This window comes from Ovis aries, chromosome 22 (genome assembly GCF_016772045.2).
Source record: "Ovis aries strain OAR_USU_Benz2616 breed Rambouillet chromosome 22, ARS-UI_Ramb_v3.0, whole genome shotgun sequence".
Classification (NCBI taxonomy): Eukaryota; Metazoa; Chordata; class Mammalia; order Artiodactyla; family Bovidae; genus Ovis; species Ovis aries.
This window is the reverse complement of record NC_056075.1, coordinates 45928146-45953853: the sequence shown is the minus strand read 5'-3', so window position 1 is coordinate 45953853 and position 25708 is coordinate 45928146. Positions and strand designations below refer to the sequence as shown.

Below are 25708 nucleotides of genomic sequence, written 5' to 3'. Positions count from 1 at the left end.
CTGATGTCAGTGACACTGTCCTCATGTCTAAATTTGTGTCTCAAATCCACATGTAAATGATACGTCCACTAGAAGTCCAAATTCGTTAGCTGTGTATAGAGCAGACGACTTCCACAAGCAATTGATGCCCCATCATTTCTAAACGTGCTGTGTGTCACGCTTTCGTCCTATACAGGTGAGACTGGCTAAAGCTCCATCTAGCCAATGTTAGATGTCTTTTCCTATCAGTTTAACAGCGTTGACAATGAGCCATAATTGCCTGGAGGAACAGAGGTAACATGTCCCTGAAATGCCCTATAAACAAAGGGATAACTTTGAAGCACCTGAGTGACCGGCTCTTCCCTGTGAACCGACAGCAAAGCCCTGCGCCAGGGGCCGCAGGCAAGCGCTGACCACAGGGTGGTTTGGCCTCATTTCCACTGTTCATTAGCCATGTGACTTGAGGCTGTGGCTTAACTGTGATGGGAATTAGTTCAACACCCATGTGGAGGGCCTCCAGGATCCTTTTGAGGATCAAGCTAGGTAATTAATAGCAGCATTATCTACAAACCAAAAAGTGTCCCACAGATATCAGGGATAAAGATTCACAGGCTTCCCAAGATCCCATGATATCAAATCTGATGATTAATATGAACATTATTTGGAAACAGAAGTCATATTGTAAATATCACAGATTAACCTTAATATGGGATCTCATTATCAGTTTAATAAGCTTAACCACGGTTGGATGGGGGCGGTACTGACATGGTAACTCACACACCCTGAGTGGGAACCAAGGTAAACCAAGGGCCTCCTCACGGAACCTGTATATTCACGCATGCCAGCTGTCCCTTCCTGCTCCTCCTTCCTCCTTTTGATCAGATGTCCATCCAGACTGTGTCCCTGTCTCCCTCATCCAACCCCCGTCTTCGAGAGGAGCTGCCTCCTTCCAGAAGTCCCAGTGGCCGACATGCACCTGTCCCCACCCCAGCCTGTCAGGTCCAGGGTGTCCAGGGGACCTGAGCAGGCCAGGCCAGATGACGATCAGTCTCCCTGTTTGGAAACACTGGGCAGAAAGCATGTCATCTGCTTCAGGACACTGGGATTTGGGAAGAAGTGGGGTGCCAGCATGACCCGTCCCCAGAGGATAAAGTCAAGTTGCAAAGGAGACGGTGCAGAGAAGCACAGCTGGCGGTCCAGGCTGGCCCGGCAGCAGGCTCTGCCTCTCTCTTTCAGCCACACAACTGACAAATATCCCCAGGGTGAGGCTGTCTGAGCTGGTCGTGTGCTTTCTGATACTTAAACCCTAAAGCATCCTAACTCCAGCCAGATCTCCAGGTGGGAATCATTATTGTTCTCATGCCTGGGAGGAGAAAACACAGCTCAGAGAGATGGGGTAACCTGCCCAGGGCCACGGAGGGGCAGAGTTGAGACACACAGCAAGGGGTATGATCCCAGCCTGGACACTCACAGCTGAGGCCAGTGGGTGGGGTTTCAGGGTGGTGGACCACTTTGGGGGAGTCATTTAACCTGTAACCGACCCAGAGGGCTATTTTCAAAACGTGGAGCATACTAGGCTGTATTTACCCAAACTGTACTCCCTTCATTGTGAACATGTCCTGGACAATTCAAACGCTGTTAGAGATCACAGGACAGACCTGGGGCCATCACTGTAAGCCTGCCCCACCGTCATCATCAGTCCATTCCTTAGAGCCAAAAAGTACATTCTGCACAGGCTCTCCGAAAGGTTCCCTGCCTGCTCACCCTCTACCACATCACTAAGCAACACCGGCCACACACTCTCTGCGCTTTCAGCCAAGGTAAGTGGGATGTCACACACCCCTCCTTCCCTGCCAGACAAGGCGGGCAGAAGACAAATGGCAGGCATCTTGATTGGGGCGACAACAGGGCATGGAACAGCAGTGGGTTTGCTTGCAATCGTGGCAGCGTTTTCCCCAGCCCGCGACAGAGACCACCTGGACGTCTCAGGCTTGTGTCTTTGGCCGATGCTCATTCCGTCCTCTTGTCCCTGTTCCTGCGTCACTAGGAGTGCTCCCAGATTATGATTAATGTAGCCAAGAGAGACCTCCTCCCCGGGCCTGATCCCTGGTTAGCTGTCCCTCTGACCGCAGTCCTGTCTGCGGGAATGACCCACCACCACGCTGGGCTTCACACGCTCCACGCTCTGCTTGCCTGAGTTCCCACGTACACGTGTCTCTTTGTGGCAAGGTACACAAACACTCCCACCGCGGCTGCACCCAGCACCCGCGCAGGACTAAAGGGTTCATCCGTCCTTACCAGGCATGATGATCTCCGGGAAGCCCGTCTTCCGAGCCACTGCTGTGGTCCTATCCACCAAATGAGGAAACTCTTTTCTAATCTGATGGATATCTCCAGGAAGTAATTTCAACGTTACCCACAAACCTAGGAAAGCAACAGTTGCATGAGTCAGGTTATATCTTGTACATCTTCATATCTTGTACATTTTTAGAAGTCTTCACAAAATCCATTTCAATGAATAAGCAGTTTTTAATTCACCAGGCAATGTCTTAAGAGAAAGTAGAGGTGGATGAAAAAAAGGAGAGCAGCCAGGGAAAAGCAGCTTGGCATGGGGGAGGTACCAGCATCTGACCACCTGGGACACGAATCCCACATCGGCACATCCTAAGGTCATGATAGCACTTACATGCTACCCTCGCCCAGGCCTGATGACTCTTCAGAGTTGATACTGTGTTGAAGATAAATCAGAAGGTAGCATTTTGCTGGGAGGGGATTGAGAAGGCTATCATTTCCCATTCTCCCAAGAAGGATGATAGCAGAGGAGGATTTGGGAGGCACACAGGCATCTTCATGAACCCGCAAAAATACCAGTCCTCTCGGGCTCTCGAGAAGAGAAACCACGGGCACCAGTGGACCACCCACACGACGGATGGCGGCAGTCAGGGCGGCCCCGTCCCTCTGTTTCACAATGTCATGGCAAACAGGGGACTCGTGCCACCCAACCCCCTTCTCCAAGGGGGAAACAGGGACTTCCCAGCCCTTGAAACAAGACGCGAGGATGCCCAGGAGAGAGCACAGTGACCCTGTGAGCCCCCCCGCCCTCCCGCCCTCCTTCTGCAAAGCTGACGGGTTTTGTGTAGAATATTCCTGGAGCAGTGATCAAACAATAAAAGGGGAGAAAGCTGACACTTAACAAAGTCAAAGACAGGAGGCAAAGCAGCGGCTCTGTCAGCTGCTTTCAACGACATGCCATCCTGGCAGGGATGGAGGGGTCACTCTCAGGAGGCAGGTCAGGGTCTCCCCATCCTTGAGCCCTTGGGGGCCTGGCCTGCTTACTCAGCTCTGTGGGACACCGCTCCCCCTCACCCCGCCCACCAGAAGATAACATCAGTAGCAGCTTGCTCAACTCATTGGTAAGTAGCTATCATCACTTGTTATAATTTAAACACAGAGATTAATTTTTCCTGTTTATGCTAGGCTTGAAACACTTCCTCAGAGGAGGAAATGAGGCCAATTTTCAAAGGAAAAGTGCGTTTTAGGTTGAGTTTTGCTTAATCAGAGTAACTAAACACAAAGGGAACTAGCATATGCTATATTTCAAACAGGGGCCAATCCCTCGGTTGGGAAGACACCCTGCAGGGGGCACAACAACCCACTCCGGTGTCCCCGCCTGGAGAATCCCATGGCCAGAGGAGCCTGGCGGGCTGCAGTCCGTGGGGTCACAGAGCTGGACACTACTGAAGCGACTTAGCAGGCACGCACGCATGCGTTTCAAACAACAGGGGCAGATGGCTGGACGCACGTGAGGATTCAACATCCAGGTAAAATCCCATGCCCTCTGGGTCCAGGCTTTAGAATAACTTGGGCTAAGTTTAAGAGATGTTGTCTACTGTGAGAAGGAAAGATGTAGATGCAAAGCTGAACTAGACCGAAGCCCGGAAGCCAGTACAGAAGAGATGGGTCATGTTCCTCCAAGTCCCTTCCGTGGCCCCATGCACTGGCCTGTGACTTGAGGGGCCACCACTGATGGGAATAGGAGCTCCGCTGGGCAAAACCCCGGAGACCCTGCAGCTCGCTCTGGGCTGCATTTCCTGGGCCCCGCCCAGCTCTCCCTGGAAAGCACTGAAATAGGCCTGAGAGTGAGCCCCGGAAAAATGCCACTCCCTCACGTCTGTTTCAAGGCCAACATGAGCCAGTAACATGGCCCAAGGTCATTCTGGTCCAGGAAGCCACAAGGGTCCGCTTGAAAGCAGTCAATGCCTTTGTCACTTAGCTCTTCCCATGACCTGAAACCACCCCTCCTCCCCGAGAAGTTCAAGGAATCGGGGACCCTGGCCTCAGCCCATCTCCGTGACACAGATTTTGGCCACAGTAACAGGGACACTGACAGAGGCAGGGCTTGGGTCCTCTTTTTAAGCAAGTTCCGGCTGGCCTGCCCGCAGTCTCCACTTTTCCCAGGTGACCCTGTAATAAAAGTGGGTCAAAACTCGGATGACACTGCAGGAGGAGCCAGAGGCCTGGGGACCCCGCCCCATAGCGGCTCCAATCAAACAGCTTTAATTGGGTCTCCCCGTGGTTTTCAATTAAAGTGCAAATTGGGAGGGCTGGTAATTGATGAGAAGATGGGTCCTGGGTCAGCTGGAAATTGCTCTGTCTACAGAGGCCATGGCTCATTAACGTTTGGGGCTGAGGTTTTGGTTTTGTTGTTTTCCTGGGGGGAGGGGCGGTTCAAACCAAAAGAAAGTCCAGCCGAGGGACAGGAGCAGCTAATTCCTGCAGAACGTTCTTTAGACTCATCCACACTCTCCCTCAGGCCAATGGGAAAAGAATCAGGATAACTGTTTCTTAAAAATCGAGTGACGTAAGGCAACCAGACAATGAAACAGGTCCGTTCACCTGAGCCCCACTGAGTCCATGGCAAGCCGGCATCTAATCAAGGACTAACAGTGGATTGTCCCACCAGTCTCAGGCCTGGGAGACTCTGAAGGTGACTTCCCCTCCGGCTGGAGGCGGGGCCTCAGCAAACACTTGTTTTCCAGCAGCCCTCCCGGCCAGGCGAGTGCCAGCTGTCACCAGCCCAAGGTGATTGATTCATAGCCTCTGCCAACAGAAGGTCAGCCCCTGGGAAACTTGTCAGCATGGGATTAAAAACGATGACTGCACGCCAGGCGAGCGAGGGAGGAGAAATCCCCTCAATTACAAACCTGAAGGGGAACTGGCCTGCAAAACGGAACCGCTTTCTCAGGGGTGTGGAGTGGGGAAGCCCCGCAAGACAACGCAGCAGGCTTAGCTCACAACACGAGTGAGGCAAAAGCAGCGAGGACAGCACGCACGGGGAGGTGGGCTGTGCTGAATGTCTGTGTGTCTCTAAGCAGCAAGGTGAAATCACAGGCAGGGGATAGCTAGTTCATTCTCTGCTGAAGTCACTCAAGTGTTCTAAATAGCGGAGACAGCTGGAGAAGTCTGAGGAAGACAAAGAAAGGGGTTGCTTCCAGGCCCATCAACTCTGGGCTCTTTGCAAGCATTTAATCCTCGTACCCTAGTATTCGTATCCCAGGCAGTGCTCTCTCACCCAGGAGCTTGGTTCTCAGTAGTGCTTACAAAGGTGACCAGTGAGGAAAGCCTCACAGGCTGTATGTACAGGAACAATGAGTAATCACCATTACCCTACACCACCAGCATCAGCAGCATCGCCATGAGTATCTCTGGAATCATCACTCGCATCTTCGTTATCATCTTTGTTATCATCACCATTATCACCATCACTGCTGTCACCATTACCATCATCAATATTATCATCAATATCATTGTTATCATCATGACCATTATCAGCGGGATCATCACCGTTATCACCACCGTTACCATGACCATTGTTGTCATCATCACCATCACCGTTTTCATCACCACCATTATTATCACCATCATCACCAGCGTCACGATCATCATCGAACTTAAATTCACAGCACGCAGTATACTCCCAGGCTCACGCACATGGACACTTAGAGGAACGAAACCATAGGATACGTACCCTGGCCCTTGTGGTTGACTTCTTTGGCAGCAATGACTTTGTTTATAACAGTCTGAAGGAAGTCATTCTCCCCTGCCACCCTGGGTGAAAAACGGGATGACATGTTCAGCGGCTTGTGTCGGATGGCGTCGTCCAACGCGAGCCTGGAGGGCACGGGACGAGCAAGACCACAGGACACAAAGGGGCGCGGGGACCCAGAGGTGACAGTGACAAGGGAGCACGAGAGAGCATCATCACCGAGCATCAGAGAGAGGCGTCACGAGTCAACGCACGACAAAGGACAGGATAGGCGACAAGAGAGACAGGGAAGAGCATTGATCAGGAAAATGCTGAACCACACCAGAGAAGTAAAGCAAACAAGCTCGACTCCACCCCCAGGAAGTGAAGGTGCACCAGAGCTACCCTGCATGCCTACCAGACAGTTTACAAAGACGGGAACTGATCTGAAAGCAATACGACTGAACAGCATTTAATCCCAGGGGATGTTTATGACCATTTCTTCTATTTCAGTAATTCCTGGCCATAGAGCATAGGTCGAGCGGTGGGTGCTTCGAAGGGAAAAGCAAAATCAAGATGAAAAAAAACAAAAAAGATCCCTCGGACCCAATTGCTTGGGAAGCTTGAGTACACACTCTGCTCCATCAGACTATGTACTCAACACAGCCTAAAATAATTGAATGTGAAAACAATGGAATAATCTTCAGAGAACACAATCACCATGTCTGAGGAGTTAAAACTGTGACACAATTATGAATATAAGTCATCAGTGTTCGGGGGACTCATGAATCAGGGGCTTTCTACAGAAGGTGTACCAGGACTGAGAAAATAAATACAAACAGGCGACATGTGCAAAGAGAAATACCAGCTAGCACAGCCAAGCACAACATGCAGTGAGCAAGAAGATAAGTGTGTCATGTTTAAAATGATTTCCAGAAACAAGGACAAGTGTTATTTATCCCGTGAGCCCACATGACTCAAGGGAGCTGAGGGCTGTTTTCATTTGCTTCCCCAAGTTAAAAAAGACAGAGAGAGAGAGAAATGTACACCATGATTCCTCCCCTAGAACTTACCCTGAGATATAATAAATCAGTTTTAATGGAGCAAAAAATGGGTTTCATTAGCATGGCATTTCCCGAAGAACTACTTTCCCTGCTTATTTTGCTATTAAAATCATGTTTCTGTTTTGTTTCTAACACTGAACATATGAATCTGGATATCAGTCTTCCTTTAATGGAGCAAGAAGTCACAAACTACAATGCGAGCCGAACATGTGAATTTTTTTAAAGTGGACATTTCACTAAAGGACAGAAAAAGATGGCAGCAACCTGCCATCCCCAGGTCATAACATGTCTCAGTGAAATTTAGATTAGTGCGTCTAAGACTAGTAACCCCCTCACTTTTCAAACCATAACTCAAAAAATTTTTTCTTTGACTTTTCCCAGAAGACAGTAGTAGGCAACAGGTAACTTTAACACAGTGGTTCATTTGGACATGAAGAAACTCTGAGGTCTGATATCTAAACGGCATTCTAAACAGCACTGGGCTGCACTTTTTTTCTCATGGGCAACTCATTATCATTTCATACTGGCATGCTTTATTGATTACCATGATATCGGCTCATATTCCAAGATGATGCTCCTCTTGTTTACTAAACAAACTTCCAGATTCTGTAGAACCAAGCTCCCTCTGTAACTCTCATCACTGGCTGTGATTTCAAAGTATTAATATCACCATGCAACAGAACATTCCATGATGAGAGGAACGTTCTCCATCAGCACTGACCGATCTGGCAGCCACTAGCCACTTACGGTCCTGAAGACTTTCGATGGGACCATTGTGATGGAGGCAGGAAATATCCGATTTCAGTTAATTTTCATGAACTCAAACCGTTACATGTAACCAGCAGTTACAGTGTTGCCCAGAAGAATAGTTCTAAAGCAATGAAGCCACAACAAACCTTTGCCTCCAGTTGTGGAATGAAATAAACAAATGTGAACCTCAATTTAGAGCACATTCATAGTTTTCTGTTATTCTAACTTCCTGCTGAGCCAGGCCTGGGGATGCTGTCTGAACAGATCACCTGCCTGCAAAGGAACCACTCTGTTCACCTGGAACATGTGCTTTTCCAGCCTGGGACTAAGAGCGTGGTCCATCGTGCAAGGACAGGATGCAAAGGGAAACCACCTCCTACCTCCTGCCTTCCCACTCCCCTCCCAGGACAGGATTCCTCCCACCACCCACCAGCATCACGGGCCTCCAAACTCCCTTGGTTAGCACCTGAAAACAACCAAAACAGCTTAAAATAAAATTTCTCTCAAGCCCAGAATCAAGTAGAAACCAGAAATGAGGAGAAAAGACGAGAACACAGGGCACTATGACAGGTCACTCTAACTCGATTTATCATTTGCTCCTCTAAGGTTTCACTCCGCCAGGAGGAAGCCGCCTCTTGCAATTAACCTAAACCGCTCTAATTCCTCCTCCTCTCTCCCCACCTCTGTGTGAGGCGGAGAAGTGCCCTTGAAGGGACTACAGACCATTATCTAAGTGCCCTCTCTGGCTTTAATCTCCAGGGAAATAACACCAATTCTTTCAACCTTTTCCACGGGAACTGCCTTCAAATCGGAGAGTCAATTTAATGAAGCTCCCCGGAGTGCCTTCCAAGCTCGCCACACCTCTTGACAGACTTCAGGTCAGAACTAGACAAACCCTAAACACGGCAAGCACAGGCAGCGTCCACTTGAAGCAACCCAGGGACAGAAAAATCACAAGGATTATTTCTCGCTTTACAAAAGAATGCAGTCTTATTTTGTTTTTTTTTTATTTGGAAGACAGCAACTTATCGTGATGAATTTGAAGTACTGTATTTTGAAAATGTGAATACTTTCAGTTCATCCGTGATGTAAGGAGATGTTCAAGTCCAGAGAGGAACCGTAACTCTGCATGTCCTACGTGATAAGCCATGTCAGGGATCACACGTAAAACCTTGTACTTCAAGACTATAAACTTTGATCCAATTTTCTTATGGCTTCAAAAACACCCTACACTAAGTGACTAAGATGTCTCATTGTTATAAACTAATCAATTCCTATTCATGCTGAATATATAAACTGAATTATAAAGATAACTATTACAAACACACATTTTCCATATTCTATGGGGTTAAGCACTTGGTTTGTCCCATACTTACGGCTGAAAGGGAATGAAATGCTGTTTGTCTTCATCATCTACTTTCCCATTTATTATATCCGTTACATCCATCACTGGAGACAAGAAAAAGAGAGACAGCTGTGCTTAAAGGCTGCCATTCAGAAAACAAACAAACAAAGAACTTCAGAATGTCTTCTGACCAATAAGAAGCATGAACTGACCAGTGGAATTTTTTTCTATATTCAAGTTTAAAGCATTTCCACGTTTGAAAGACCAATTAAGTTACCTGAAAAATACCTGCCCAAATAGGGTTGGGGCTTAAAGAGCAAAGCTCCATTTAACAAATTCCTCTATTAACCAACTGGCACCAGTTAAGCTTCTTTTCTCCAACAGAACTTTGTGAGATGAGGAAATACTCTATTTTTGTTTACTGATTGATTTCTTTACTTTCGGCTGTGCTGGGTCGCCACTGACGCCTGCAGGCTTTCGCGAGTTGCAGGGAGCAGAGGCTCCTCACTAGCTGCGGTGCTCACGCTTGTCCCTGCGCTGGCTTCCCTTATGGCAGAGCGTGGGCTCCAGAGGGGGGCCTCAGCACTTGCGGCTCATGGACTTAGTTGCTCCGCAGCATGTGGGATCTTCCAAGACCAGGAGTCAAACCCTGCATTGGCAGGCAGATTCTTAACTACTGGACCCCCAGGGAAGTCCCAAAATGAAATGTTCTATCACAAGCAGCACGTGAAATATGGCAAGTGTGATGGAGGCACTGAACTTTCACTTTGATTTCATTCATTTATGCCAGAAGGGCCACCTGGGGCCGGGTGGCCACACTGGGCTGCACTGATCTGCAGCCGCATGTCAGTCGCCCGGCCCCCGAATAAGGAGGCAGTAATAACAGGACGACAGTTTAGCCACCTCGTGCTGGCGTCTGTGGACAATGTTTCAAGAAACACCTGACATCTAATCCTCACACTTACCTCCTCTTCGGTTGAGAAGACTAGGCTCAAAGACCTAAACAAATTCGCCCAAAATCTAGTGGCTAGAACGTCTCCCATGCCCCAGCTCAGACCAACACAGCGAGGAACCCCTCAAACAGCCCAGGGTGCTGGACATAAGCTCTGTCTCTGCTCAGCCTCCTTACTTGACTGCAGGTAAGTGGGCAACAAGTCCCGGGTATTTCCTTTTGCACGATCCCTTCCCTAATGACATACGGCCAAATACTAAATATGGACAATTTCCATCTCTAGCACCCCCCTTCCACCCCAAAACAGGAAAAGTGATCTGTAGGGGGAACAGAAACATCCCATCTAATGTTAAGATGCTCCTATGCCCAAGACCACGTCTTGACCGCCAGTTCCGAACCATCACACACAGAGATTGTTTTAGCCCAAGTCCCATCAGTCTTGGCATCTGCAGCAGCAGCTCAGACAACCAGCTCTATATGGGTCATAATGAGTGATTCTGTACCCAAGAGACCATCTCCCACAGCCCAGTCCACAATAAGCCACCTTCCTGCATCCACAGACCTCTCTCTACCATGGGGCTCATCCCACCAGCTGACTATGAGGCCCCCTGATGGTCCAGCTTTCTTGCCAAAGCTCCCTGGTCTCTAGCCTTGGACACGTCTATGGGCCCAGCAACAACTACTGGCAAGAAGGCAGCATGTGAGCAAGAAAAACACCCTTGGTCTGAGCACCGGTAAATTGAAAGCAGCCTTAGTTCTGCTACTTTCTAGGAGTGACAGTCCCTTTGGGGCTCCCCCAGCCCAGAACTCAGCAGAGAAAGCATTGAAATTGCCCATCACCATGTCCTGCCCTCACTGGTCTTGCTGTGGTGAGGACTTTAAGCATTCAAAGGTTCCTGCTGTCAAAGAAGTAAAGGACTTGGGGGTGTCACCCCCCAATCCGGGAGCCCAACTATTTCTATTTTCAGGTATGAGGGACCGTTGTAAGGAAGCCAGGTGTCCAGCCATATGTAGTCACCATGGGCGTGTGACGGAGGAGGACCTGAACACCCCAGAAATATGACATCACAGGATGCAGGGGCAGAAGGAAGGGGACGTCGGGATGCTGCTGATGGGAGGAGGGACAGCAAAGGCAGGAAGCCAGGCAGGCACGATGAGAAGTGATGAGAAGCACGAGGCTGGGGCAAAGGGCCAGGTCGGCTCAGAGCGACGCCTCCCCACAGCCTGCTCATAGCAATCTGGCACTGAGCATCCAGGTGGCCGAGATGCATGGCAACTGTTTGCAGGGGCTCATCCTCTGCCAACAGTCAGAAGAGACACAAGATCCAAGTTCAAGGACAGGCACAGGGTACCTAGGCAAGAATATGTTTTAATAGCCTCCTGGACTGTGCATATGAGTGTCTAAGTGTATATGAGAAATACACTTAAGGCTGAGAATCACTGTCTTAAAATATGTACCTCTTACGCCCAAAATGTACCATGACCACACTGCCCGATGACATTTACTCCCTCCCTCTCAGAGTGGAGATTCAAGTAGGAAGTTAGGAAATACAGAAGCAGAATGCTCAGGTCCTTACGCAGCATCTACAGAAACACACCAGCCCACAGCTCAGGAGAGCCAACCCTCTGGGCTGAACGCGGAAGGTAAGAGATCACTTGCCCCCTCCCTACCTCATCCCCATTGGGCACTTTTGCTCTGAACCTAAAACGGCTCTAAAAATATCTGTTTAAAAGGGGCTGTGCATGCGTTCTCCGTTCTCAGTCCTGTCAGACTCTTTGCGACCCTACAGGCTCCTCAGTCCATGGAATTGTCCAGGCAAGAATGCTGGAGTAGGTTCCGGGCCCTTCTCCAGGGGATCTTCCCGACCCAGGGATTGAACCTGAGTCTCACGGTCCCCTGCATTGCAGGTGGATTCTTTACTGCTGAGCCACTGGAGAAGCCCCTAAAAGAGCCCAAAACAAAGCATAATAATGAAAGCCCTGAGCTTCCCGGTAATGCAGGTAAAGAGCCCTCTGCTGCCACTGAAGCAAGAAATCCAGCGACCTATCAGAAAAGGAAGAGTTTTTCTCACGTATGTATATAAACCCCAAGAATCACAAAAAGGACGAGAAATAGAAGGGTGTGCAGTGAATGGCGGCCATCTGATCGTGAGGGAACATCGTTTCCCCAATTGTGAAAAATGAGCGTGACACCAAAAGAGGTCAGCTAACAAGGACGTCCCAGGGACACTTTCCTGTCCTTCCACAGAGACAGCTCATTTCTCCCTTTTCCTGCACCGCCACCAAAAACAAAACAGAGCACATGTCCGCAGAGAAAAAAAGCCCCTATGTGGAGATAGCTCTGTCCTCTCTGAGCCTTCTTCTCCTGCCTCTTCATCACTTGGACCATTCTGTGCAGACTCATTCCTAAATCAGTCCATCACCAAGTCAGAAACACTGCGATCCTCCTTGACTGGCCTCCCTCCAGGATGAGGGTGTGGGATACGTGGGTCAGGGTCTCTGCCAGGAAAACGGGCTCCACTGTCATAGCAAAGACGGGATTTGTGCCTGAAGCTGGTGGACAAAGACCCTGAGCCACGTGTCGATGTGAACCCACACAGAGAAGAAAAAACAGATGTTTCTTCTCTCCAACAGACAAGCTTATACATCAAGCGGCCCACGATCCAGTATTCAACAGCAGCTCGTATTCACGGCGGAGGTGCTGATCTCGAAAGTCCTCAGGAAGAGGAAGGAAATGGATTACCGGCCACCCCGAAAGGCCGTCGCAGGCCCGACGTCAGCTTCCTCGTGTTGTTGTCCCTCAGCTCCATGCGACCCACACGGACGATCTGACACACAAAACTGATTTTCTCCCTTTTCAGGTCTTTGCTTCCCAGGTCCTGGAAATATTAATTTCCATAAATTATTGTGGAGAAGCACCACTCAAGGCAGGTTCAATTGCAACAGACAGTAGAGAGATAGATTGCCACTCTTCACTCCAACCAGTTTCTAGTATTTTAATAAGCGATTCACAAGACAAAGAGGAGCTGAATTACAAAAGTCAATTAGCATTAAATGAATTTAAGATCCACGTTTAAGAGACATACTCAACATCACGGAGTACATCTTTGTCGTGGGGACTCGAAGGGTGACTAGAGACCCAGAAGGTTTCTGGGCAGCTACGTTATTATATGAAATTAACAAGTAGTCCCGGCGTCCCAAGGACCCATGCTCCAGGGCGGTGAGAAGTCAGACAAGGGTCATTAAAAATACTCATGAGAATGGTGAGCAATTCAAATGAACATCTTTGGATGCACTTACCGTGAAAACAGCTCGCAAATTGTGTAACCTGTCTATGTCTTTAGGCAATCCTGAACTTGACCAGCGGACAAGGTAGTTTTCACTTGGAAAAAAAGGAAGTAAAAGCAAATTAATTTTCCACACAGAACAGGGAACCAAATGTGCATCCTCAGTGACTTCTAATTAGTATCACGGAGGTCCATTATGGAAACATCCGCCACATCAGATGGAGCGGCTCTGCCATGGACACACGTGTGTCCAGTCTCCATACAGCATCGTACTCAAGGTCTGCCGGCACAAAATCCCTGAGGTTTCCAGTTTGGATGTCCAGGATTATGCAAAGGACCCATCTGCAAATGGCATTTCATGGTTTTTATTATATTTTTAACAATTTTTAAAAAATTAATTTACAGTGTTGTTAGTTTCAGGTGTAAAGCACAGCGATTCAGTTATACATAGATATATTCTTTTTCAGCTTTTCTTCCATTGTAGTCTATGATAAGACACTGAATAAAGTTTCCTGTGCTATACAGTAGGTCCCTGTTGACTTTATAGAGTAGTGTGTATATGTTAAAAGTTTTTTTATTAAAAGCATACTTGTTCATTTGGAATGACTACAGTCTCAAATTCACTATTCATTTACAGTACAAAGTAAAACTTCATGATGATTTCCGAGTCTGCCATAAGTCAAACATGACCTGAAAATATATATTAAATCCTATGACAAGAAGAAATAGTCTTTATTGGAAATGGCAATGAAATTTGTTTTGTTTTCTGCCATATACTAAGTTCTTAAATTTTCAATAATATGAGTGAAGATTCTGGAGCTTTATACAAAGACACACACACACACACATTTACTTCACACACAGTCCAAACCATACTATTTCCATCTGGACAAAGAGAAAGTTACACCAAGGAACAAAGACTAGGAAAGATAGCACATAAGACGATGAGAAATGAGAGAGACTGGATTTACAATATTTTATTCAACACAGAATAATATTCACTGACAGCCTTTATGCAGCAGGCACTGATCTAGACACTTGTTTCCCATCCAATCACCTTGGAGAAAAAACAATAGGTCAAAGGGCCAGAAATGACATTCACAGAGAACCAAAGCTGGAAACGGCAACACTAAGATAAGAGCAATCCTGGAGTGGGGGAGGGGCCCACAAGCAAAGCATCCCATAAAGACGACGCAGGAAGCATGACGTCAGTCCTTAGTCATGCAGTTGCCAGGTTTTGAAAACATTACAAGACTCCAACTCTACAATCAAACATCCACGTCCTTGCCGGAAAGCTGATCCTGGCCCAGGCTCCAGCTGCTTGGGGGACGTCTGGCCAGCTGATCACCCCAAGGTCTCCCCACGAGAGCGAGACTTTGGGGTGATTCTGAGGCCATGTTCCCAGCAGTGACCAAAGAGGAAAGACAAGGGGCTCGTCACTGACCTGATGAACTTGGACTCCACAGGGTCGTACAGAGACATGAGCACCTCGGCATCTTCTCCTATTTTACAGACCACGTTCTTGAGGTTGACAAACAAGGCCAGAGAAGGCGTGGCGGCAAACTTGGCTTGTCTGTTAATGTCTATGTTCTGCTTCTGAGACTGTCAGCGGAATAAAACAGGAGAACAGGGAGGTGACAGGAGCAACACTCAGGGCTAACGCTTGCTCTGTTCATCCCCAACAGGACGGAAAACCACGCAAAACCAGTCACAGTAACACAGCGAAGCCCTTCACGCAGCATCTTCCTTGATGCTGTCAACACATGCATGAGCCGAGCTGAAAAGAATATGCCCGGGGCGAGGATCCCAGCACCACGAGAAGTTATACTGAGTATTTGCTTCCGAAACAAAATGTTTAAGGGCCCAACCAATCAATCAGAATGGAGATTACACGTGCAGTTGCTTATTCAATTTTTGATTCTCCCATCAGATCAAACCCTCTGAGGACATCTCTATGTTATTCATCATTATGGCCTCAGGGCCTGGCACACCGTAGGCGTTCAGCAGTTGCTGAATGAATGGACGACTCAATCACCCAACTGAGTTCTGAGTACTGACTGCACACAAGTTACCATTAACGGCCATGGGAGATGAAAAAGATCAGTAAGACGCATGTTCCCTGCCCTCATCAAACTTAGACACGTCCCTCTCCTACTCCTATCAAAGAGGAAATGCAGGATGGAGTACTGTTGCCCATGAGTTAAGACCACAAAGTCAATGTCATTAAAATCCTGTCCCCCCTCAAGGGATGAAAAGCCTTCAGGTCATCCACAGCATGTCTAGACGCTGGGCCCCATTCCATCCATCACTGTCCGAAATACATGCCGCAGCTGAGCCTTTTCACGGTGCAGCTAATGCAGTCCTGGGGTCTCACTGGTGATGTTTCACTAATGTTGTAAATTGTTACTGAGGAAATGTACCCTGGGTGTGAACGGCGTATTACAGAGAACTGAACTTACTTTTTCTTCTTGCAATCTTTCCTCCACTTGTTTGGAAGCTACTTCATGAGCTCTGAAAAGACTGATTGTGCTAGTTAGTTCTGGATCCAGAATGTTCCCATCTTCATCTCTCACCACCAAGTCCAAATCGAGGATTCTAGAACAAGAAGAATTCAAAACTTCACCCACAAACTTCAGTCATCCATTCATTCAGCAAAAGAAACTGAGCAAGATGAAATCAAAAGTCAGAGTCACTCTCACAGTATCAGAAAACATAGTTCTGTGAGGTCGCTGTCATTTGAACTTTCTTTGTATGCCCTTGGAATTGAGAAAAAAAAAAAAATCTTACTTCCATTGCTCTTGTGACTTTTACTCACAGATCTAGAAAGCCCAAATGAAAGGTATGTCGCTAACTACTACATGATCAGTACGGTCAGTTAAGTGCACACACGCTATGCACATACTGGGTGTGTGTGTGCATATAAATTTGTGGGTATGTATACACGGCCCCATGCACACCCATATGCCCAACTATATACACAGCTGGAGGTCGGGGAGAGGTGGGAGGGAGGAAACGCTGGAACCGAGGCATACTCACCACTCTCTCTGGTAGGTTCCATGGCACTACTTTCCTTCTACCTAGAATCGCAGTTCTAATCCCTTAATTAGCCTATCAGAAGATTTTCAATAAAGACGTTCTACTGTTTCAACATGGAACATATGGAAGTCATCCACAGCAATGTTAAGAATCTTCCTGGCCAGATGGCTAAATGTAGTAGCCAACTTAAAACACAGGCAGCATCTGGCTAATAAATCTGTCCATCCTATATCTGGAAATGTTTTTTGGCAACAGTCTCTCCGTTTCCTGTTAGGTGGTTTTTACCAGGATTTTATTTAAAGAATAAACAAAGGCGACTATATAAAGTAAGAAACGAAGAGGTTTACTACCAGCGGTGTGTTCTGGTTAGCTTTCAATAAGACACGAGGATCTTAACCACAGATGCCTGTTACTTTGCCTTTGGGACTTTTCTTTTTATTAAAAGTGTGTTGTTGTTCAGTTGCTAAGTCATGTCTGACTCTTTGTGACCACATGGACTACAGTGCACCAGGCTTCCCTGTCCTTCACTATCTCCCAGAGTTTGCTCAAACTCGTGTCCATTGAGTTGGTGATGCCATCCAACCACCTCATCCTCTGTTGCTCCCTTCCCCTCCTGCCCTCAATCTTTCCCAGCATCAGGGTCTTTTCCAACGAGTCAGCTGTTCACATCAGGTGGTCTTCAGCATCAGTCCTTCCAGTAAACATTTAGGGTTGAGTTCCTTTAGGATAGACTGGTTTGATCTCCTTGCTGTCCAGGGGACTCAGAGCCTTCTCCAGAGCCACAGTTCAAAGGCATCAACTCTTCAGTGTGCAGTCTTCTTTATGGTCCAACTCTCAGTAGCAAATTTTTTTTTTTAACCATAAGACAAAAGAAAACATCTTTTGAAATTAAGATAAATTCAATTAGAGAATGTCTTTTAACAGTTACAAGTCTAAGAGTTGACAAACGGACGTTGCAAAAAAGCCTCCACTTAGACGAACTCATCTCCTACCTCTCTTCTGTGAAGGCCACACGCCTTAAAGCTCTGTGTGGATGAGTCTGGTAACACGTCAAGCAGGTTTAGTTTTGTGAGTTGTGCTGGACCACTGCACTGTATTTACGTACGGTGGATTTGAGTTCCTTGGACAAAAGTCTGTCTTGTTAAGGACTGCATTTCCTACCCAAGTAATAAATCACGTTTGGAAATACTTCCTTTCCTAACGAGATTATTCCATGACATAATGTATTTTGGTAGCTTCCCACAGCCAAATCAAGCAGGTGGTTTCTGGACGTAAGTTCAAAACATGATACTCCAACAGAAAATAAAATCAAAGCTCCAGGAGTTTAGTTTTCAAGCAGGTGGTCTTGAAATGAGTTTCACTGCAACAACATCTAATATCCTATACCCAGCAGCCTCTAGGTTTCTGCGGGGGCGAAGGGAGACCTTCTCCTGTAGTTAATCCAAACAATACATCTTACTAATAATGTAGCTTTTAGAAACTTTTCACACTTGAAAGTTTGAATTACCAGAAAGCAGAATTGTTATAATTCTGATTATACAAAATGCCTTCTTTAGTTTTTCCAGGGCTTCCTTGGGTTGAATGGCTCAGGGCAAAGCTGTCCTATTTTCTGAGCTTTATACTCTAACATGTAAAATGAGGGGGTTGGACTGAACCACTAGCTTCCCAATGTGCCAGCCATCATGGTCCAAGTCTATTTTTACAGACAGGGATTTCCAGTAAGCATTCCAGACGTGACAAATCAAGATCTTAAGGAGTGGATCCCAGTATTCTGTATTCTGAAACTTTTCCAAGTGACTGATATAGACCAGCATCTGGGAACCTTGTGACCACATACTTTTTAAGGCTTCTTGCAGCTCTGGCATTATACGAACAAATAGCTATCCAGTAGGAAAGGGTGTAGCCTCCTTCTGGTTACGGAACCTGGAAGGCCTGAGATGGCTGTGCTGCAGGAAAGAGTGCCAACACCAGAGCATGCACCGCGATGGGTGGGCGAGCGCACCACAGCTCACAGCATTGAAGCAGAGCTGGGTGGTGCCCTGCTGTAAGAGGGAGCTTTTGCATGAGACCTGCTCCTGTAGAACAATTATATGATCTTTATATCAGAAGTACAAATTTAGGGGGCTGGATTTTTTTTCCCCAGAAGCTCTCACAAAAGCCCTAATCCAAAGCACTGGTGCAGAAAACCTTACACACAGAAAAATCACCTTCCCGATAAAACGTGCTTGGCTGTTCAGACAGCAGTGATGCTCTCAGAGTGACATGGTAAGATGCCAGTGACCTGGACACAGCACAAACGTGTGTGCCACCTCAAACGGGAGGCTCCTTATAAACTCAGCTTGCATCTCCTCCAAGGTCTTCTTTTGGAGTTCTACCTGATCTTACCACCAGTTTTCATTCGAATCCACTGGGGAGTGAGACCACTCTGCTTCTGTGTCTTAGCCAGGCATCACCCGATCCTGAAAGTCTTGTGAGAAGACAGGGCGAGGAGCAAGTTCAACCAGACACAGGATAACAGAGAAAAGAAAAAGAGACTTGCTGGCTTTATTTCTATTTGCCGGATCCCTACACTGGTGACAAGTTTTCAGGTGCCCTTTGAGGTCTCTTCCCACTTTCAGGATGTGGGATTCCACAGAAAGAGACCTGATGCCTATTACTGCACAAAGTACCCTCACATCTGGACTCAGGGTCGAATGCTGTCAGCAGAAAGGAAAAGGCCCTGTCGGGGGAATTGCTGTGATGGGGACAGGTTACCCCATCTTCTTGAAGAGAGTATGTTTTAACAATGACTCAGAAAACTCTGGATCCAATAGAAAACACCTCATGCTTTTAAGAAAGAAAACTGTGCCATTATACTGATGTTAGAAATTTTGTTTGTCGTAAGATAGGATGTTAGTCTCCTAAAGGCTTACGGTGATGCCATTATATCAGTTAACGTAAGCATGAAATCATCTTTTGAACAAACAAACCTGTTTCCATAATCAATTTTGGCAGTGACCTTCTTCTTCAATTCCTTGAGCTCATCCTGCGGCAGAGTTCCAGAAAGAATCTGCGACCGCCACTCGATAAGGTCGTAGATCATGTGTCGGACGCTTCGGAACATCTCCCTGTTATCTTGCTGGATGAGGGGGAAAACCAACTGTTAAGTTATTGATTTAAAAGACATTGTGGTGATTGTTTATGTTGGATTAATGGTGTTTTCAGCTTGGAACTGAACACATTAGATGGAATTTTGTTCCCATCACACATGAAAAGATTGAAAGGATTAAAAACGATGGACCATCTTCCATATTCAGGCCAGCGTTCCAGAGTATGTAGCCCTGTACCCAAAGTGGACCCAGTGCAGGATCTGCACTTGGGGAGTCCCAAAATCAGCCCGCGAACTTCCAGTCTCTGGACCAGGAATGGGCAACCCTCGAAGCTCCCTGAGGAAGTGCCCAGTCTACAGGTCTTGCTTAAGGAATCTTCAGAATGCCCTTCGCCCCGATGATTCTCAGCACTGAGAAACTCAACCCAGAGCCCTGGCTGTCAGCTGACTACATGAGGACCTGGCGCTAGGCTATGGTGCATTCTGAATGTGCAGAAAGGCTTCTGCAAGAGGCACTATCTGGATCTACAAGCTCTTGGTGCATTTACACCAAAAGGGAAACACACATGAGATTCAGACTTCACGCCTACTTCTCACTTTCTACGTATTTCGAGGGATTTGATGGTACAAAGAAAAGCAAGCTTTACAACAGCATGAGAACAATTCATCAAGAAAATGAAGGATTAACCAAAGGAAAACAAACCCAGTGGTTCTTCCCCAGAACAGAAATCTAGGTGAAATCCGACTATAAATCTAAATTTATAAAACTAAATCTACAAATACATTTAGGTTTATCTGAATCTGACATTTAGATAAAATTCTAAATGTCAGGGTACCAAAAAAAAATGTACATGTGGTCACTGCTACCTTTTAAAATAATGTCTTCTCTGCATAGCTGAACTTCACACCTCCACTCTTTATAGCATTTGACCTTCTTTCTAGGAATTTCTAGGATCCCCTCCACTCACTCAGCCTATCACGCCCTAACCGATTATTTTCTATCCTATAAGTTCTCCTTGTTAGTATCATCCTAATCTTAAATTCTTATTTATGTATTTATTTATTGGCCATGCCATGTGGCTTGTAATATCTTAGTTCCCTGACCAGGGATTGAACCTTGGTCCTAGCAGTTAAAGCACCACATCCTAACCATTGAATCTTCTTAAATGAAAACTTAATAATCAAAATTAATGGTTCATTCTAAAATTATGTTTGTTTCCCTCTTTAATTCTCCTTGTCTATTTTCATAAAGCATTACCAAATAACTAAAATCCTTAATATTTTTCTAAACTTGTCTATTGCCACAGAGCAGAGGGAAACAGAATATATAAAAATATTATAAGCAACAAAAACACACGTGCATATATATAATAAGCACATTTCTTTAGCTTTGCACGAACCTAACAGTGTAAATCCCTAACAGGCAAAGGTAGATATTTTTAAAAAAAGGTAACCAGGTGATGGTTAGGAATGTCTGTTACGGAGCTGTATGGCCAAAACCGTGTCCACTAACATATTAGTCAACATCAACTCCTGTTTTGCCATATTTTTGTCTAAAAATTGCTAACATGAAATATCGACTCCAAAATTGCTCAGATTTACACAAAATATTCATGGTTAACTTTACGCCTCTAGGTTTTTGAGAACATTTGATGAACAATTACTGCAACTGCTTATTACTGTGTATTTATAGGAAACCACTGTATAATCAAAAGCAATGAGGCTACCCAGAGAGCAGCTGTGGGACTGAGAAGTCTTCTACGATCCCCAGAAACTGACGCACGGCCTTCCCTCCAGCGTCCAAGCTTTGCACTGACAATATTAGCAGATGAGAAATCAACACCCTTAAGAGGAATACAAACCTAACAAAAGGTAATCTTCTGCAAATATGAATTTACGTGCAAAGAAAATGCCCCAGGGGGATACAAAATGGAAGGTGTCAGGCCCCAACCCTGCCGCATTAATAAGGCTTCTTCCACAATCCAGAGAACTGGGTATCTCGCACGAAGCCAGAATGGAAACCATCTCCCTCCCTCTAAACAGACACGCTGAGATCTCAAAGACTATGTCACTTTCCTCAAATGGTAAGAGGCATTATCTACAGGCCAACAGTGGCAGACAGCCATCACCGTCCACTGCATCCAGGAAGAGGCACCTGCAACGGTTTAAAAGCAGATTTGCATTTTCACGATCGACGTATAAACTTAGAGGGAACTCCAGCTCCGGTGGCCTCAGTCGGTGTTCCAAAGTCTAAAAGCAGCCCAGTTCCCTTTTCAGTACAAGGAAAGGTGAAACCCACGGCCCCTTCCTCGACAGCCACTTCACTGCAATCAGCACAGCTGCCCCGGCACAAAGCTGGTGTAAGGGCCGCAGTCCCCGAGGCTGGCCAGACTACAGGGCAAGGCTGCCGAGCATGACTCGCTCCCACAAGTTCTGCTTCTGAGGGTACCAGAAAAAGCAAAACTAATCCTTTGGCTCAGCAGGGTTCCAAAAGACCTATTCTCTATTGCTAAGCTCTGATTCAAAATCCCATCTTCAAACCTAGAGTCTATTATACAGAGTGAAGTAAGTCAGAAAGACAAACATCGTACATTAACGCATACATATGGAATCTAGGGGCTTCCCAGGTGGCGCTAGTGGTTAAAGAACCCGCCTGCTGATTCTGGAGACTTAAGAGAGGCAGGATCGATCCCTGGGTTGGGAAGATCCCCAGAAGGAGGGCATGGCAACCCACTGCAGTATTCTTGCCTGGAGAACCCCATGGACAGAGGAGCCTGGCGGACTACAGCCCATAGGGTCACACAGACTCAGACACTGACGCAACTTAGCACGCATGGACTCTAGAAAGATGGTGCTGATGATGAATCTATCTGCAGGGCAGCAACAGAGACACAGACACAGAAATCAGAAATGTGGAGACAGGAGAGGAGAAGGAAGGGGAAGGGGAGAGGGGGCAAACTGAGAGACCAGCACGGAAACATATACGCTGCCATATGTAAACTAGATCGCCAGTGGGAATCTGTCGCGGGACGCACGCTAGCTCAGTGCTCTGTGACAACCCAGAGGGGAAGGATGGGGTGGAAGGTGGGAGGGGGCGCCTCAGGAGTGAGGCCACATATGTTACACCTGTGGCTGATTCATGCTGATCTATGGCAGAGGCCAACAAAATATTGTAACACAATTATCCTCCCATTAAAAGAAAAACCCACAAAAGCCCCATCTTCTCACCACGTAGAGCTGCCTCCAGATGGTGGACCATTCTCGCAGGGTCGTGGTGACCTCCTGTATGAGCGGGAGGTCGCCTGGGATGACCGTTTCATGTTGCCTGGGAGGAAAGGAAAGGGCAGAGACGGTCACGGCTTCATTAAACAGAAGGGCACCTTGTCAATTTCACACGCAGGTCATAATGTGGAGAGAAAACATACAAATAAGACTGAGTCCACGTAGGTCTCCATATGTCTCTAAGAACGACAAGTAATTTCTGTACAGAGCCTGAGAACATTCATACATTACCCTCTGTGTAAGCCGTCTACCTCACATGTCAAGGTAAGATGAAGGAGGCAAATAATATCCCATCAGGACGTCAAGGTCTGAGAAGTGGAAAGTGTATTCATAATATGTGTACCCATCTATTTTATAGGTGCCATAAATTACCACCAATCTGTGTGGCATTAAAATGCAGGCTTGGGATAAGATGATTTTTTTTTTAGATTTTCATCCTGCCTAAAACTCACTCTGTGATAGTACAGAGTTATCCTTGGCGAATACAGGTGAGGTTACAGCTTTCCAGTGTCCATAGGTGCCCTGATCACCAATTCTGGTTACCCTCTTTCCCTTGCCTCTCCACCCCAGAAAGCTAACCCTTGCCTTATTCTTGACTCCTGATCTATCTGTGCACTGCTTTTTATTCAGCAAACCACTGTTTTCCGGTTACTTGCTCTGGATCAGGCATTGCACCAAGCAGCACTCCTAATATTTGGGACTGAGTCAGAGACCAAATTTGGTGGCTTGTGAAGTAAGACCACCTGGGCCCAGAGGCCCTGAACAGACAAAGCTCCCACCAACATGCAATGTCCAGGGGGCACTGAGATAGGTCCCCGAGGCCCAGACCTGTGGGCAGGAGCCTGGCTGTAGCTCACAGTGGGGATTCCGGGCTGCAAGGACTCAGTGATTGTAGCGGGGGTGGTCTCCAAGGAAGAAACACAGGAGTTCCTGAGAGAGGGCCAGTCCCTCTGGAGAGGTCTGACCACGTGCACCAGTGGGAGCAGCAGGGACCAGGAAGGGGTGCATGGGAGACCACCCCTCACAGGAGTGCTTTTCAGAATAAGCCTTTGATGGGACGTCTTCAGCGTCTCTCACAGGACATGACTGTTTCCCAGTAAGGGTGCTGATGAAGTGTGGTTCACTTCGCTCTGTGATGTCATCCTTACAAAGCCGCGCCACTCACTGTGCGAGGACGTTCGTCAGCGGCTGCGCTGCCTTCATCTCACAGAGCCTAAGCTCCATGCGAGGCCCACTGGGCTCTTCCCACTGGCCAGGAGGGACCCGGAGCTCAGTGAGACTTCAGTTTCCCACGTGGAGAGGACCTCCCTTTACCCACTGCGTCCTGATCTCCGCTCTAGATCCTTCTTACCTTCCTTCCTTAATTGGTCTGATCCGTCCCTTGGACTAAATGCCAACTGGTTCCTAGTCTTAACCCAATGTCTGCCTGTCCACCTGTCCGGCGGAGTGTGACTCTACTTATCGAGAATCAACACAGTCTCTTGCGCCCTTTTCTGTTACTCTTCCTAATTGCATTTTACATACACTCATCTGCATACCTCTACGTGCATTTAAAAAAATGATTCCTATACAGCCCAGCATCCATACCGATCCTGATACAAACTGATGTAAAACACATGAAGAAAATATTTTATTCAACGGTGTTCACAGTAGGGTGAAAAGCTTCCAAATTTTCCTCGTTTTACTTCCCTCTGAAATTTCACCTACAAAACAATTTCTCTCTAGAAAAAAGGACCCTCTTACAGGTCATCACATTGATGCCTCTAAATTATTTTCCTTGTTTTAATGATGCACCATGGAACCTCAGAGCCCGACCCAGTCCTTCTCATATGTTAAAAGTACGCTGCTTGGAAAAGCAATTTTGCAATCAGCTGCAGAGATGTCATTATGCAGTAATCATATGATTAGTAATTTTATCATTTACATATTTAATGGAGTGCGAAGATGTAGCAGAGACAAAAAGGAAAACATGGTACTGTTCCTTTCTCCAAGTTCACACCTGGCTATTCATTTGCCATTCCTGTCTAATGGGTTCCTGTTCTACAAATGTCCTTTTAATGATCTTATACATCAGTTTTATGACCTCCAAGAAACATACATCACAATCAGACAAAACGTAAATTCACACACACCCCAACCGAACAACTGTTGCTTCACTCCCCACTGAATTTGTATCACATCCTGCAAAGTCTTCCAGAAAAATGGATTCAGGGCTGGGGGGCTGTGCAGCCTTTGCTAGATGGGCTGGCTCACAGAGGAAGAAGCAGGAAGCTTTCCAAATCCCCATGGCGCTCTAGGAGATTGACTGTGGTTCCAGTGCTGATTGAAGACTCCCTAAAGGCTCAAAGCCATGTTGTAGACAGCTCTAGATCAGAAGTCCCCACCTTCTCCCTAAACTCCTGTCACCCTGGATCAAAGGCATCCACTGTCCAACCCCAGTGTCGCCCTGTGAAAAGCAGCAAGGTCAAATGCAATCACTGCACAACTTCATTTAAACATCAAGACCAGACTCACCCTTTTCCTTCAACTATGGCTTCTTTAAGATGGATGTACGAAGCAGGAAATATACCCTTTGGGAGGAAAAGAGACAGAAGGTTGTAGCATTGATATGAATACTGACTATCAATCAAACAGCTGTCCCCCCAAAAACGGTGGAGGTGGGGATGACTGGATCACTATTAAATCCGTAAGCCTTTATTTTATGCTAAGTCACAGCACGGCACAGAAAACAAAGTGTGAAAACGGCAACTGAATTCGCTTGTGTTTCAAAGAGGCTGCAGAAGTCTTAGAAGAAAACAGATGCACACTCTGCTTGCAAAGGAAAAATCCCACGGGACCTTCCAGTGTCTTCTCCATAAGTCACACCTCATTTTGACTATGGACACAGGCAGATCGAAAGT

The 25708-nt window shown here is 46.8% G+C and overlaps 1 protein-coding gene across 2 annotated transcripts in view; it reads right to left on the bottom strand.

Moving 5' to 3' along the window:
- Positions 1-25708, bottom strand: part of DOCK1 (dedicator of cytokinesis 1) — a 569019-nt gene that overhangs the window by 476791 nt on the left and 66520 nt on the right. The window contains exons 4-13 of one of the 2 annotated variants that reach the window (XM_015103500.3): positions 25323-25378; positions 22755-22851; positions 19408-19556; positions 15862-15997; positions 14847-15004; positions 13416-13497; positions 12859-12994; positions 9195-9267; positions 6008-6150; positions 2278-2403 (exon numbers count right to left, since the gene is read on the bottom strand). In XM_015103500.3, coding sequence (XP_014958986.2) covers positions 2278-2403; positions 6008-6150; positions 9195-9267; positions 12859-12994; positions 13416-13497; positions 14847-15004; positions 15862-15997; positions 19408-19556; positions 22755-22851; positions 25323-25378 — 1156 coding nt within the window. The remainder of the gene's footprint in view (positions 1-2277; positions 2404-6007; positions 6151-9194; positions 9268-12858; positions 12995-13415; positions 13498-14846; positions 15005-15861; positions 15998-19407; positions 19557-22754; positions 22852-25322; positions 25379-25708) is intronic. The other variant, XM_042238527.1, reaches the window with a different exon arrangement.